This window comes from Larimichthys crocea, chromosome VIII (genome assembly GCF_000972845.2).
Source record: "Larimichthys crocea isolate SSNF chromosome VIII, L_crocea_2.0, whole genome shotgun sequence".
Taxonomy (NCBI): domain Eukaryota; kingdom Metazoa; phylum Chordata; class Actinopteri; family Sciaenidae; genus Larimichthys; species Larimichthys crocea.
The window spans coordinates 31,623,565-31,638,024 of NC_040018.1; the positions used below are offsets into that span (position 1 = coordinate 31,623,565).

At 48.8% G+C, this 14,460-nt stretch overlaps 1 protein-coding gene across 9 annotated transcripts in view; it reads left to right on the top strand.

Moving 5' to 3' along the window:
- The window catches only part of LOC104932420 (serine/threonine-protein kinase BRSK2), a 94,027-nt gene extending 85,115 nt beyond the window's left edge, over nucleotides 1-8,912 (top strand). For 4 of the 9 annotated variants that reach the window (XM_027281621.1, XM_027281624.1, XM_027281622.1 and 1 more), the window contains 7 exons: nucleotides 1,385-1,445; nucleotides 3,577-4,234; nucleotides 4,599-4,647; nucleotides 5,072-5,195; nucleotides 5,394-5,574; nucleotides 5,717-5,809; nucleotides 8,585-8,912. In XM_027281621.1, coding sequence (XP_027137422.1) covers nucleotides 1,385-1,445; nucleotides 3,577-4,234; nucleotides 4,599-4,647; nucleotides 5,072-5,195; nucleotides 5,394-5,574; nucleotides 5,717-5,809; nucleotides 8,585-8,760 — 1,342 coding nt within the window. In that variant the 3' untranslated portion in view covers nucleotides 8,761-8,912. The remainder of the gene's footprint in view (nucleotides 1-1,384; nucleotides 1,446-3,576; nucleotides 4,235-4,598; nucleotides 4,648-5,071; nucleotides 5,196-5,393; nucleotides 5,575-5,716; nucleotides 5,810-8,584) is intronic. The other 5 variants (XM_027281626.1, XM_027281627.1, XM_027281628.1 and 2 more) reach the window with 3 other exon arrangements.
- The last annotated feature ends 5,548 nt before the right edge of the window (nucleotides 8,913-14,460 follow it).

Below are 14,460 nucleotides of genomic sequence, written 5' to 3' on the forward strand. Positions count from 1 at the left end.
GCTGAGCACGTCGTCTGATCATATCGTAGTTTTCTCCTCGTCAACAAGCCGACCCGAGAGAAAACTAACAAACACACCACGAACACTCGATTAGAGCATTCGTCGTGTTTTTATTTGTATGATTCAGGTTTAGACATGAAGTGTTGTGCAGCACGTCATCAGGAAGATTGAAATATTAGCTCTAGATAATGTTTCACTGTGACGTGATGGACAGAAATGAGCCTGCTGTGGATCAGCTGATTTTAAGAGCAGAAGCTTTGTTCAGTTTTTATGTTGCACAAACATCGTTAGAATGTGAGGAACAAAGAAACGAGGCGATAATTATAGAAATGAAACAAGATGTTTCACAACACGACGACACGAAACTGAGAGAGTGATGTCATCCCTCCTGTGTGTGTGTGTGTGTGTGTGTGTGTGTGTCTTCGAGCACGTTTAATTATGATTTACTGTTTTCATTTTTCACTTCCAACAAAGCCAAATTGTCTTCGGGCAATTAAATCCTAAAGTCTTCAAAGACGGTCGCAGGCCTGTGTGTGTGTTTCAGTGTGTGTGTGTTTCAGTGTGTGTGAGATGCCATTTGAGTAAAAGAGAAGGAGAAGGAGGAGATATGAAAAGTTAATGATTCGTAAATGAAAAATGGAAAAGCTCATGAAGAGAAGAGAAACGCTGCTAATGAATTTTACTGTGTGTGTGTGTCTGTGTGTGTGTGTCTGTGTGTGTGTGTGTGTGTGTGTGTCTGTGTGTGTGTGTGTGTGTGATGCTGACGTCTGAACGATGTGTAGATATTGATTTTAACCCAGGATGCTGCTCATGTTTGATGTTGGTAACAGGCGTCTGTGGTCGACGACATGTTGAGCTCCGACTCTGAGAAGTCAGATTAATAATAACAAGAATAATATTAACAAAAAAAAGTTACTTTATGATATTACTCTGTGTGCTTCGAGTCATTCGAGTCATTCGAGTCTCTACTTTTGCATTTTCACTGGAATAATCGCAGAAATGCGACGAGGCTCCGTGAAGTCGACACACGCTGTATCTCGACCGTTAACCTCTGTGAAGCTGGTACTCTTAAAAGTAATCTATTACTGCAACACCTGAATTAAACAGTGGCCACAGAGGCTGGTGTCTGTTGACCTCCGACACGTCTGTGACACGTCGTTAGATTGAACGTTAACGAGCTTCATCCTGATTGGTTGACTGTTTGTCGTTGTGCTGCAGGACGATGTGAGAGTGTCCGTCCTCGTTTGAACCTTCAGTCTGTTCAGAGTCTCACAAAGTGTGTACCTGTTCTGTGTGTGTGTGTGTGTGTGTGTGTGTGTGTGTGTGTTATTGTGCACTGTGTAGTTCTTAGTGTGTTGATCTGACTCTGTGTGTGTTTGTGTAGATCGCGGTCGATCAGCGGAGCGTCCTCCGGTCTGTCCACCAGTCCTCTCAGCAGTCCCAGGGTAAGTCTCTGTCCTTCCCACAATGCACCTCACCAGCTGCTCCTGTGAGCGGAGCTGATCATCAAGTATCAGGTGTGAAACCAAACATGCTGTTATCAACACACACACACACACACACACACACACACACACACACACACACACACACACACACATCCATTCACGCTCAGCCTCTCATCATCAGCAGCTCATACACACCAACATGAACTTCATGATGTTTGTGTGAAGATGTTGTAATGTTCTGTTCAGACCAGACCTGCACCGACTGAACCAGAACCAGAACTCGGCTCACAGATCATGATGAACACTGACGACGATCGGCACAATAAAAACAGTTCAGGCACAGTTAGATCTGAAAATATGAAGCACGTCTGAAACACAGAAAAGTTCCTGCAGAGATCAAAGTGTTTGTCAGATTAGATTGTTATCCGGATCACAGTCACTCATCTTCAGATCTGTCAATATTACAGGCTGATGACGTGTTAAGAAGGGTTGCAAAGTTGGAAACTTACCATGGGAATTTATGGGAATAAACAGGAACTAACTGGGAATTTATAAAACTTAAGATTTCCCCTCATCAGGGAACTTAAATGTATTTCAGCATCTTGACTAAAACAACCAGATTTCCTGCAGGTCCACTTGAATATCTGCTCTTCCTCAGTCACATACACACAGCACACTGCTTACTGCAGGGCTACTGAGGCCACGCCCCCTACCTGCACAGGTGATCTCTGTACCTGGACCACACTTTAGAGTCCAGAGCACACAGAGACTGTTGAAGACTCATGTGAGCTCATGGACTACATGATATTGTTCAATGAAATAATTCAAACTTGATAAACTTACAAATAAATCTGTTTTATTTTGCATGTTTGGATATGACACACTTTGTTTAAATTAACCACAATTTACAGTTAATTCACAGAAATGTCCATAATTCCCCAGCTGAAACTTTCCACCTCTTTGCAACCCAAAAGTTCAGATCATGACTTCTATGACTTCAGTTTAACAGACGCACACACACACACACACACATACACACACTTTCCCCGTGCACTGAGAGTTTCACTTCACACGCTCTGTGACACTGAAGAGACTGACGGGTCGGCTCCGGTCGGCCCAGCTGTGGCTCCACAGCTGTCCTGACCCGTCCTCATTCATCCCACAGCATTGTGCATCAGCACTGTGCATGCACTCTGGCCGCTTTCCCAGGTGGAGGGTGAAGCTAAATCTGTTAGCTTTCAAGCTGGTTTCACTTGCTGCTAATTAGGGATGCACCGACGGATCAGACGTAACACGAATCCTGACAAGTATCTAAAGTCAAAGTCCTCATTATGTATATTTAAATATTTTACTTTGATACAGCAGTCTGACATATCAGCTCAAACTTTAGACAAATGTTATTGAGACAGTTTACTGAGTCGGTTACCGAGCGCGGCGGTGATGCGAGGTCAGGGCAGATCTGTGACGGCTGACAGGAAGGATGCAGGGATTTTCAAAATAAAACACTCCAGAAGTAGAAATAGACTTGAGAAAGTCTGGAGGGAGAAACGACGTCACAGAGCCGAGCCTGGTGAGACAAACAAATCACGGATACATATTTTAAAACCTGAAGTAAACAAACCAAAAATAAAAAGTCAGTATTTGTTTTTGCTCGTGTAGTCGCCGAAGATGAGTCACTGAATATAATTCTAGAAAATATATTGAAATACTTTTGTCATGTTCTTTAATTGTCAGTTTTAATTGTCAGCATCAGAGACTTCAGCTCGTTAAAACTTTTTTGTTTCATATTGTGTCAAACAAACAAACGTGTCTTTGATCTCGGTGCATCCCTACTCGTTACTGCGTCATGAATGCTCCACTGCTGCCTCCTGATTGGCTAATCACTTGTTGCTAATCGCATGTTCTTCTTCTTTCTTTCTTGCACTCTCACCACTTCCTGCCTGCTCCACCTCACAACCCATCCACCGCCACCTCCACCACCACCTCCACCACCACGCTCCTTTTTTTTTTTTCCTGCTGTTGTTTTTTTGGTTTTTAAATTTTGGGAATGAACCTTTATCGGGCCGTGCTGCTGCTGCTGCTCTCTCATTGGCTGCCGTCATGTATAACGGTGCATGACCAATCGCAGCCCAACCGGCGGTTTTTCATCCCGCCCCAGTCCCCAGACTTGTGTCAGTCCCCCAACTGCAGCCCCACCCACTCCCACGAGGTCCGCCTTAACGGGGTGGGGCCTCGCACGCCCAACTCCTACCAGCCAAAGATGGGGTCTCCCCTCATGCACCCCCGCACTCAGACCCTCCCCGCCAAACCCAAAGTGTCAGAGAAGCCCCTGCAGACCACCAGGTCCAACCCGCTTCCAAACACCGCCCAGACCCCAACCACGCCCAAATCTGAGCCCTCCACGCCGTGCCAGCCTCTGGCGCCGTGCATCCCCAACAGCCCCCGGGTGAGGCGCCACCCTCCCCTCACGGTCCCCCCCAAACTCTCCATCCCCCTCTCCCCCGTGCCTCCTATGTCGCCCCGCCGCCGCCACCACCTCCACCCTGACCACAACGGCAAATCTGTCCCCATCACGCAGGTGACCCCCCACCCCTCCCCCAGAGGGAGTCCTCTCCCCACCCCTAAAGGCACCCCGGTGCACACGCCCAAGGACAGCCCGACCGGCACGCCGAGCCCGACGCCGCCGCCCAGCCCCTCCATCGGGGGCATGCCGTGGAGGACACGCCTCAACTCCATCAAGAACAGCTTCCTGGGCTCGCCGCGCTTCCACCGCAGGAAAATGCAAGGTGGGTTCAGGGTGGATGGGGGGCGTTTGATTTATTGAGATCAGATCTTATCGAGTGTTTGTGCTTCAAACGGCAGTCCTGGGGCAGCAGATGAGATCTTTGCTCTTAATGGAGTGTTTAACGGTTCACCTGCCGCCTCCGGCCGAGTCAGACTCCAGATAACTATCTCATTACGGAAAGCGGAAAATTTCCCATTTTTCCGCCTCAGTTTTCCTTCATAGATCCCCGCAGACAAACTGAGCGGAGCCTCGGCGGCTCCGGATAATCTCACAGGTTCAAAAAGACAAACAGGAAGTCAGGGTTAATGACATCACAGCCCGCACACTTAATAACTCTGTGACCTTTGACCCCTTTCCCCCCACAGTTCCCACCCAGGAAGACATGTCCAGCCTGACTCCAGACTCGTCTCCAGAGTGAGTACAGCGAGCAGAGTCCGGGTGTAGAAACGTTGTTTCGTATGCGTTCCATAAAAAACATTTAAAACATAAAAACTGGAACATGGAAGATGAGTGTGTGTAGATCTTCAGGTGTTTGTAAACTGTCATAAAGGTTCAGTTATAAAGGTTCAGTTAAGGTTTGCTCTCACATCACCTGGTCAGGACGATGATGAACATTTATCAAATCAGTGAAATCACTCAGTCAGTGAACATTCATTTACATTTCTACATTTAAACATCATGTGCAGATCAGAATATTCCTCTTCCTGCTGGCACAAAGTCAAAATTTGAAGTTAAAGTCTGAGTATTCATCAGTCTGTGGATCATGTGGTGGTGGATCATGTGGTGGTGGATCATGTGGTGGTGGATCATGTCATGGTCTCGCTCTGTCCTCCTGCAGGCTGGCTAAGAAGTCGTGGTTCGGTAACTTCATCAACCTGGAGAAGGAGGAGCAGATCTTCATCGTGATCAGAGACAAACCTCTGAGCTCCATAAAGGCCGACATCGTCCACGCCTTCCTCTCTGTGAGTCTTCAGTCCGCCTGATGAGTCCTTTTCCTGTTCATCGTCTTCATCTCACAGCAGTCTGTGTGTGTTCACGCTGAGCATCAGGCTTCTGTCTGTCGGCGCTGACACGTCCGTCACGTAACGCCGGGCGCCCTCTGCTCCCGTCTCTTCCTCGTCTGTCGTCGTTGCTGACTCTGCGTCTGTCTCCTCCGTCAGATCCCCAGCCTGAGCCACAGCGTCATCTCTCAGACCAGTTTCCGAGCGGAGTACAAGTCCACGGCCGGTCCGACGGTTTTCCAGAAACCGGTGAAGTTCCAGGTGGACATCACCTACACCGAGAGCACCAGCGCCACCAAGGACAACGGCATCTACTCCGTCACCTTCACCCTGCTCTCAGGTAAACAGCACACGGTGCATGCAGTCACTCCACAGACTAAACACTTCATCTAATGAGGTTAACTGTTTGAACACTGATGCCGTACAAACGGATTATTCCAGTCGTCACGTAACCTGATGAAGCTCCGTTGTTTCCTCGTCAGGTCCCAGCCGACGTTTCAAGCGCGTGGTGGAGACCATCCAGGCCCAGCTGCTCAGCACCAACGACCAGCCCGGCATCCAGCCCCAGATATCTGGTAAGTGGAGACCCTCGCCAGCGGTCCCCTAACCCTCCTCCTCCTCCTCCTCCTCCTCCTCCTCACAGCCTCCCTCCTTCCCCCTCCCGGCATCCTGGCACTCCTCACAGCACAGCTACGCCCCGCCCACCTCGGCTCGGACTCGCTCAGCCTCAGCTCGGCTCGGCTCGGCACACTGCTTTTAGCACACGGCATCTCCACGTGCATGACCCTGCCACATACCATGGCGTGCACACACACACACACACACACACACACACACACAGGACATGGGAAAGTGATTCAGGGAGCTGTAGACGTGCGTTCACAGGCTGATCATGGCTGCTCAGGAGCTGTACATCACACTGTGATTGATCCTCGGCTCTCACCGACGTCTGACTCAGCAGAAAAACGCACAGTCGGTCAGCAGAACGGATGTTTACAGCTGCACACACACATACACACACACACACACGTGGATTAGCTGTTAGTGTGAGAGTAGTGTGCGGTCACAAACACACAAATCCTCCTGATGTGATTGGATGTTTTGGGCTGCCTATAGACGGACGGATCCTAAAACTCTGGAAGAAAAGAAAGTGACTGTGTGTTCTCTGGTTGATGTTGTGTTAGTGTGACACTGTAGTCTTCTCGTTGTGGTATCTGTGGTTATTTACTTGATAATGGTCCCCTCTGGTGGTGAAGCAGAGTAACTACAACACACCCCGACACACACACACTGCTGCACACTTCACACACACGTCGCCCCCAGAGCTCCACGACTGAACGTTCGAGCAGATAGTTTGGATTTTTGACCAACAAACAGCCACAAAAGTCTTTTTTTTTTGTGTCCGATGGTGGATTCACTGACGACTTCAACTAGTTAATTAGTTATAAAACAGGATGTTTCAGATTTATGAACTCCAATCCAACTCTTCTGCCGTGAAGTCGACTTTTATGAACGTTCAGCTTTTGTTGTCCAGGTGAAACAGGAAGCAGAGTTCTGTTTAGTTGTGTATTAGTGCGTTTGGACCTGAAACCAGCCGTGGTCAGTCTACAAAACAAAACGACACGCTGCTCTGCTGATTTCATGATAGTTTAAAGAGAATGAAATAAAATATATTAAATACATCTTTTCTAGTATTTGATGTCATGAATTATTAGCTTCTCGTTGTCCAGATCGTCGGAGCTTCGTAACATCTGGTTGTAAATTTGGTCACAGAACGACAAGAAGTTTCTTTATTATTATTATTAACGATAATCTCTACCAGCCTGTCCTCATTTTACTGTCTGCCTGAATCCAGGTGAACACGTATTGTCACGTTCAGACTCGTAACGGAAAAGTAGTGTGCGTGTAAACAGTCGCTGAATTTCCACATTTCAAACAATGTAAAATGCTCGTGCATTTTAAACAGCGGCAGACTAACGTTCAGATCGCTCCAGTAGCTGCTGTCCGTGTTGTTTCGTCAGCCTCTGCTGGGTCCGGAAAAAATCCAAACTATCACATAAACACAAGGAACCAGTAAGAACCAGTCTGACCAGCCACGGCTACAGATGGGAACTGTTATCAGGCACTGTACGCACAAGTTCAGTCACCTCCACCATGTAGATGTGCCAATAACCCACATCTCTATCTATCTATCTATCTATCTATCTATCTATCTATCTATCTATCTATCTATCTGGCCTGCCTCTCCATGATGCCACCCTGCTTCTCACCATCCACAGCTTCACTCTAATGCCTGTTGGATGGACTGAATGAACTCGCATGCTGAATGAAACGCCAACCCAGAACCATGCGCACACCCCGTTTGGCCTCTGGGCTCAGTTCTGATTGGTCGAGCTGAACAAAAGCGGGTTTGAGGAACTCTTTGACGTGCTGATGGTTCTGGGCGAGCTGCCATTCGTTCACACACACACTTCTGGGACTGATGTACTAAACCTGAACGCATGACGAGCGAACAAACACAGTCTGCGATTGTGTTTGCTGATCTCTCTGCAAGCAGACACTCTGCATGTGTTCGATGAAACTTACTGAAACACTGAAGCTCTACAGACAGATGAACCTGATGCTCTGTGTGTGTGTGTGTGTTAGCTCATACATTGTGTAGGATTATATCTGTGTGGATGTCGCAGCAGGTGGAGTTTAAAGGGTGACGTCTGCCACGGTGAATGTTCAGAGTCTCCTGTGGAAGTACCTACAATAGCTTACCCGGCACTGCTGACTGCTGGACTGGTAACTGCCTGGAAACGGGCAGGAACGTCCAAAAAATACAGACTAGGTGATTGGAAGAACCACCTGTCAATCACAGGCGAACTCTAACCAATCAGATCACTGAACCATTGTACAAACAAAGTCTTCAGTGTCTTTCTTTGCTCGTCTTTCGATGAGGAAAGTCTCTCCAGCTCAGATACAGCCACAGTGGTAAATATGTTCAGCTGTACTCGAGTATTTGTTCTGGTTACATTACTTCTGATCAACCAGCCAATCATCATCCAGGTCCCCAGCAGCAGCTGATGTCACTGCCTAGTCCAGCAGCAGTCAGCCCAGCTCGGCGTCTGTCTTTCAGCCTTTTATTTCACCAAGCTCTCACCAACCACTAAAAGTCAGTCCGACAGAGTCACCTGATTACAAGTCTGAACATTCACCGTGTCTGGCGTTGCCCTTTAACCTCACCCTGAGGAGAAGTCCAATGTATTAGCCAGTGTGTTGCTGATGTTTGACGTCAGCCGACTGAAGATGAAGCGCCGGGCCTCGGTGAGTCGGTTGGTGTTTCTGACACTGTCCTCTGCTCTCAGATGGCTCGCCTTCTTTGCCCAAACCCTCCAAGCGTGGTAAGACCCAGAGCGACCGGGAGCTCCCGAAAAAAAAAAAAAAAAAAAAAAACCCAAACACCTTAACTCTGGCTTTTAACACACACTGGCAAACGGGCTGGAGTCCGATCACCAACACACAGACACCCTTTTTGCACTAACATGCGTGTGTGTGTCTGTGCGTGTGTGTGTGTGTGTGTGTGTGTGTGAGCTGCAAAAATTCAACTTAAAAAGTCATTTACAAATTTTTATAGAATTCGGTACAAATAAACTAACCGTGTACGTTACACCCCCACATCTGTGCACTGCAGCTAGAGTCACATAGTGAATAATGCTCATTGTTCTTTCTTTAAAATCCAAAGTTTAACCTTTTGAAATGACTTATTTTCAAATCAGAAAACCAAACTCCAGATACGTAAGAAGAAAAGCAGCAAACTGTCACATCCGAGAGGCTGCTCGGTGAAAAATAAAATAATCTGAAGTGAGATTTGTTGTTTTAAAGCTGAAATGACTCGATAAGATCTCGGCCGTGCTGCTGCTGCTGCTCTCTCATTGGCTGCCGTCATGTATAACGGTGCATGCCAATCGCAGCCCAAAGGCGTTTTTCATCCCGCCCCAGTCCCCAGACTTGTGTCAGTCCCCAACTGCAGCCCCACCCCCTCCCACGAGGTCCGCCTTAACGGGGTGGGGCCTCGCACGCCCCACTCCTACCAGCCAAAGATGGGGTCTCCCCTCATGCACCCCCGCACTCAGACCCTCCCCGCCAAACCCAAAGGGTCAGAGAAGCCCCTGCAGACCACCAGGTCCAACCCGCTTCCAAACACCGCCCAGACCCCAACCACGCCCAAATCTGGCCCTCCACGCGTGCCAGCCTCTGGCGCCGTGCATCCCCAACAGCCCCCGGGTGAGGCGGCACCCTCCCCTCACGGTCCCCCCCAAACTCTCCATCCCCTCTCCCCCGTGCCTCCTATGTCGCCCGCCGTCGCCACCACCTCCACCCTGACCACAACGGCAAATCTGTCCCCATCCGCAGTGACCCCCCACCCCTCCCCCAGAGGGAGTCCTCTCCCCACCCCTAAAGGCACCCCGGTGCACCGCCCAAGGCAGCCCGACCGGCACGCCGGCCCGACGCCGCCGCCAGCCCTCCATCGGGGCATGCCGTGGAGGCACGCCTCAACTCCATCAAGAACAGCTTCTGGGCTCGCCGCCTTCCACCGCAGGAAAATGCAAGGTGGGTTCAGGTGGACGGGGGGCGTTTGATTTATTCAGATCAGATCTTATCGAGTGTTTGTGCTTCAAACGGCAGTCCTGGGGCAGCAGATGAGATCTTTGCTCTTAATGGAGTGTTTAACGGTTCACCTGCCGCCTCCGGCCGAGTCAGACTCCAGATAATCTCTCATTACGGAAAGTGGAAAATTTCCCATTTTTCCGCCTCAGTTTTCCTTCATAATCCCCGCAGACAAACTGCGGGCCTCGGCGGCTCCGGATAATCTCCAAGGTTCAAAAAGACAAACAGGAAGTCAGTGTTGATGACATCACAGCCCGCACACTTATAACTCTGTGACCTTTTACCTCTTTTCCCCCCCACAGTTCCCACCCAGGAAGCATGTCCAGCCTGACTCCAGACTCGTCTCCAGAGGGAGTACAGCGAGCAGAGTCCGGCTGTAGAAACGTTGTTTCGTTTGCGTTCCATAAAAAAACATTTAAAACATAAAAACTGGACATGGAAGATGGTGTGTGTAGATTTCAGGTGTTTGTAAACTGTCATAAAGGTTCAGTTAAGGTTTGCTCTCACATCACCTGGTCAGGACGATGATGAACATTTATCAAATCAGTGAAATCACTCAGTCAGTGAACATTCATTTACATTTCTATATTTAATACATTAAAACATCATGTGCAGATCAGAAAATTCCTCTTCCTGCTGGCACAAAGTCAAAATTTGAAGTTAGTTGAGTATTCATCATCTGTGGATCATGTGGTGGTGGATCATGTGGTGGTGGATCATGTGGGGGTGGATCATGTGGTGTCTCGCTCTGTCCTCCTGCAGGCTGGCTAAGAAGTCGTGGTTCGGTAACTTCATCAACCTGGAGAAGGAGGAGCAGATCTTCATCGTGATCAGAGACAAACCTCTGAGCTCCATAAAGGCCGACATCGTTCACGCCTTCCTCTCTGTGAGTCTTCAGTCCGCCTGATGAGTCCTTTTCCTGTTCATCTCTTCATCTCACAGCAGTCTGTGTGTTCACGCTGCGCATCAGGCTTCTGTCTGTCGCGCTGACACGTCCGTCACGTAACGCCGGGCGCCCTCTGCTCCCGTCTCTTCCTCGTCTGTCGTCGTTGCTGACTCTGCGTCTGTCTCCTCCGTCAGATCCCCAGCCTGAGCCACAGCGTCATTTCAGACCAGTTTCCGAGGAGTACAAGTCCACAGCCGGTCCGACGGTTTTCCAGAAACCGGTGAAGTTCCAGGTGGACATCAACCTACACCGAGAGCACCAGCGCCACCAAGGACAACGGCATCTACTCCGTCACCTTCACCCTGCTCTCAGGTAAACCGGTGCATGCAGTCACTCCACAGACTAAACACTTCATCTACTGAGGTCGTACAAACGGATTATTCCGGTCGTCATGTAACCTGATGAAGCTCCGCTGTTTCCTCGTCAGGTCCCAGCCGACGTTTCAAGCGCGTGGTGGAGACCATCCAGGCCCAGCTGCTCAGCACCAACGACCAGCCCGGCATCCAGCCCCAGATATCTGGTAAGTGGAGACCCTCGCCAACGGTCCCCTAACCCTCCTCCTCCTCCTCCTCCTCCTCCTCCTCACAGCCTCCCTCCTTCCCCTCCCGGCATCCTGGCACTCCTCACAGCACAGCTACCCCCGCCCACCTCGGCTCGGACTCGCTCAGCCTCAGCTCGGCTCGGCTCGGCACACTGCTTTTGCACACGCATCTCCACGTGCATGACCCTGCCACATACCATGGCGTGCACCACACACACACACACACACACCCACACACACACACACACACACACACACACACACACACAGGACATGGGAAAGTGATTCGGGAGCTGTAGACGTGCGTTCACAGGCTGATCATGGCTGCTCAGGAGCTGTACATCACACTGTGATTGATCCTCGACTCTCACCGACGTCTGACTCAGCAGAAAAACGCACAGTCGGTCAGCAGAACGGATGTTTACAGCTGCCCACACACACCACACCATGCACAACACCACACACGTGGATTAGCTGTTAGTGTGAGAGTAGTGTGCGGTCACAAACACACAAATCCTCTGATGTGATTGGATGTTTTGGGCTGCCTATAGACGGACGGATCTAAAACTCTGGAAGAAAGAAAGTGACTGTGTGTTCTCTGGTTGATGTTGTGTTAGTGTGACACTGTAGTTCTTCTCGTTGTTGTATCTGTGGTTATTTACTTGATAATGTCCCCTCTGGTGGTGAAGCAGAGTAACTACAACACACCCCGACACACACACACACACACACACACACTGCTGCACACTCCACACACGTCTCCCCCAGAGCTCCACGACTGAACGTTCGAGCAGATAGTTTGGATTTTTGTCCAACAAACAGCCACAAAAGTCTTTTTTTTTGTGTCCGATGGTGGATTCACTGACGACTTCAACTAGTTAATTAGTTATAAAACGGATGTTTCAGATTTATGAACTCCCCTCCAACTCTTCTGCCGTGAGTCGACTTTATGAACGTTCAGCTTTTGTTGTCCAGGTGAAACAGGAAGCAGAGTTCTGTTGAGTTGTGTATTAGTGCGTTTGGACCTGAAACCAGCCGTTGTCAGTCTACAAAACAAAACGACACGCTGCTCTGCTGATTTCATGATAGTTAAAGAGAATGAAATAAAATATATTAAATACATCTTTTCTAGTATTTGCGCTTCTCGTTGTCCAGATCGTCGGAGCTTCGTACATCTGGTTGTAAATTTGGTCACAGAACGACAAGAAGTTTCTTTATTATATATGATAATCTCTACCAGCCTGTCCTCATTTTACTGTCTGCCTGAATCCAGGTGAACCAGGAATCAGGAATATGCAGTTTGAACAACCCGAGTATTGTCACGTTCAGACTCGTAATGGAAAAGTAGTGTGTGTGTAAACAGTCGCTGAATTTCCACATTTCAAACAATGTAAAGTTTGTACATTTTAAACGGCGGCAGACTAACGTTCAGACCGCTCCAGCGCTGCTGTCCGTGTTGTTTTTCAGCCTCTGCTGGGTCCGGAAAAAATCCAACTATCACATAAACACAATGAACCAGTAAGAACCAGTCTGACCAGCCACGGCTACAGATGGGAACTGTTATCAGCACTGTCGCACAAGTTCAGTCACCTCCACCATGTAGATGTGCCAATAACCCACATCTCTATCTATCTATCTCATTCTATCTATCTATATCTATCTATCTATCTATCTATCTATCATATCTATCTGGCCTGCCTCTCCATGATGCCACCCTGCTTCTCACCATCCACAGCTTCACTCTAATGCCTGTTGGATGGACTGAATGAACTCGCTGCTGAATGAAACGCCAAACCAGAACCATGCGCAACCCCCGTTTGGCCTCTGGCTCAGTTCTGATTGGTCGAGTGAACAAAAGCGGGTTTGAGGAACTCTTTGACGTGCGGATGGTTCTGGGCGAGCTGCCATTCGTTCACAACCACACTTCTGGGACTGATGCACTAAACCTGAACGCATGACGAGCGAACAACACAGTCTGCGATTGTGTTTGCTGATCTCTCTGCAAGCAGACACTCTGCATGTGTTCGATGAAACTTACTGAAAAATGAAGCTCTACAGACAGATGAAACCTGATGCTCTGTGTGTGTGTGTGTTAGCTCATACATTGTGTAGGATTATACTGTGTGGATGTCGCAGCAGGTGGGTTTAAAGGGTGACGTCTGCCACGGTGAATGTTCAGAGTCTCCTGTGGATAGCTTACCCAGCACTGCTGACTGCTGGACTGGTAACTGCCTGGAAACGGGCAGGACGTCCAAAAAATACAGACTAGGTGATTGGAAGAACCACTGTCCATCACAGGGAACTCTAACCAATCAGATCACTGAACCATTGTACAAACAAAGACTGTCTTTTCTTTGCTCGTCTTTCGATGAGGAAGTCTCTCCAGCTCAGATACAGCCACAGTGTAACTATGTCCAGCTGTACTCGAGTATTTGTTCTGGTTACATTATTCTGATCAAACAGCCAATCATCATCCAGTCCCAGCATCCCACAGCAGCAGCCAATCATCATCCAGGTCCCAGCAGCAGCTGATCACTGCCTAGTCCAGCACAGTCAGCCCAGCTCGGCGTCTGTCTTTCAGCCTTTTATTTCACCAAGCTCTCACCAACCACTAAAGTCAGTCCGAATGACAGATCACCTGATTACAAGTCTGAAATTCACGTGTCTGGCGTTGCCCTTAACCTCACCCTGAGGAGAAGTCCAATGTATTAGCCAGTGTGTTGCTGATGTTTGACGTCAGCCGACTGAAGATGAAGCGCCGGGCCTCGGTGAGTCGGTTTGTGTTTCTGACACTGTCCTCTTCTCTCAGATGGCTCGCCTTCTTTGCCCAAACCCTCCAAGCGTGGTAAGACCCAGAGCGACCGGGAGTCCCGGCAAAAAAAAAAAAAAAAAAAAAACCCAAACACCTTAACTCTGGCTTTTAACACACACTGGCAAACGGGCTGGAGTCCGTCACCAACACACAGACACCCTTTTGCACTAAATGCGTGTTGTGTGTGTGTGTGTGTGTGTGTGTGTGTGTGTGTGTTGGTGTGTGTGAGCTGCAAAAATTCAACTTAAAAAGTCATTTACATGTGAAACAATCT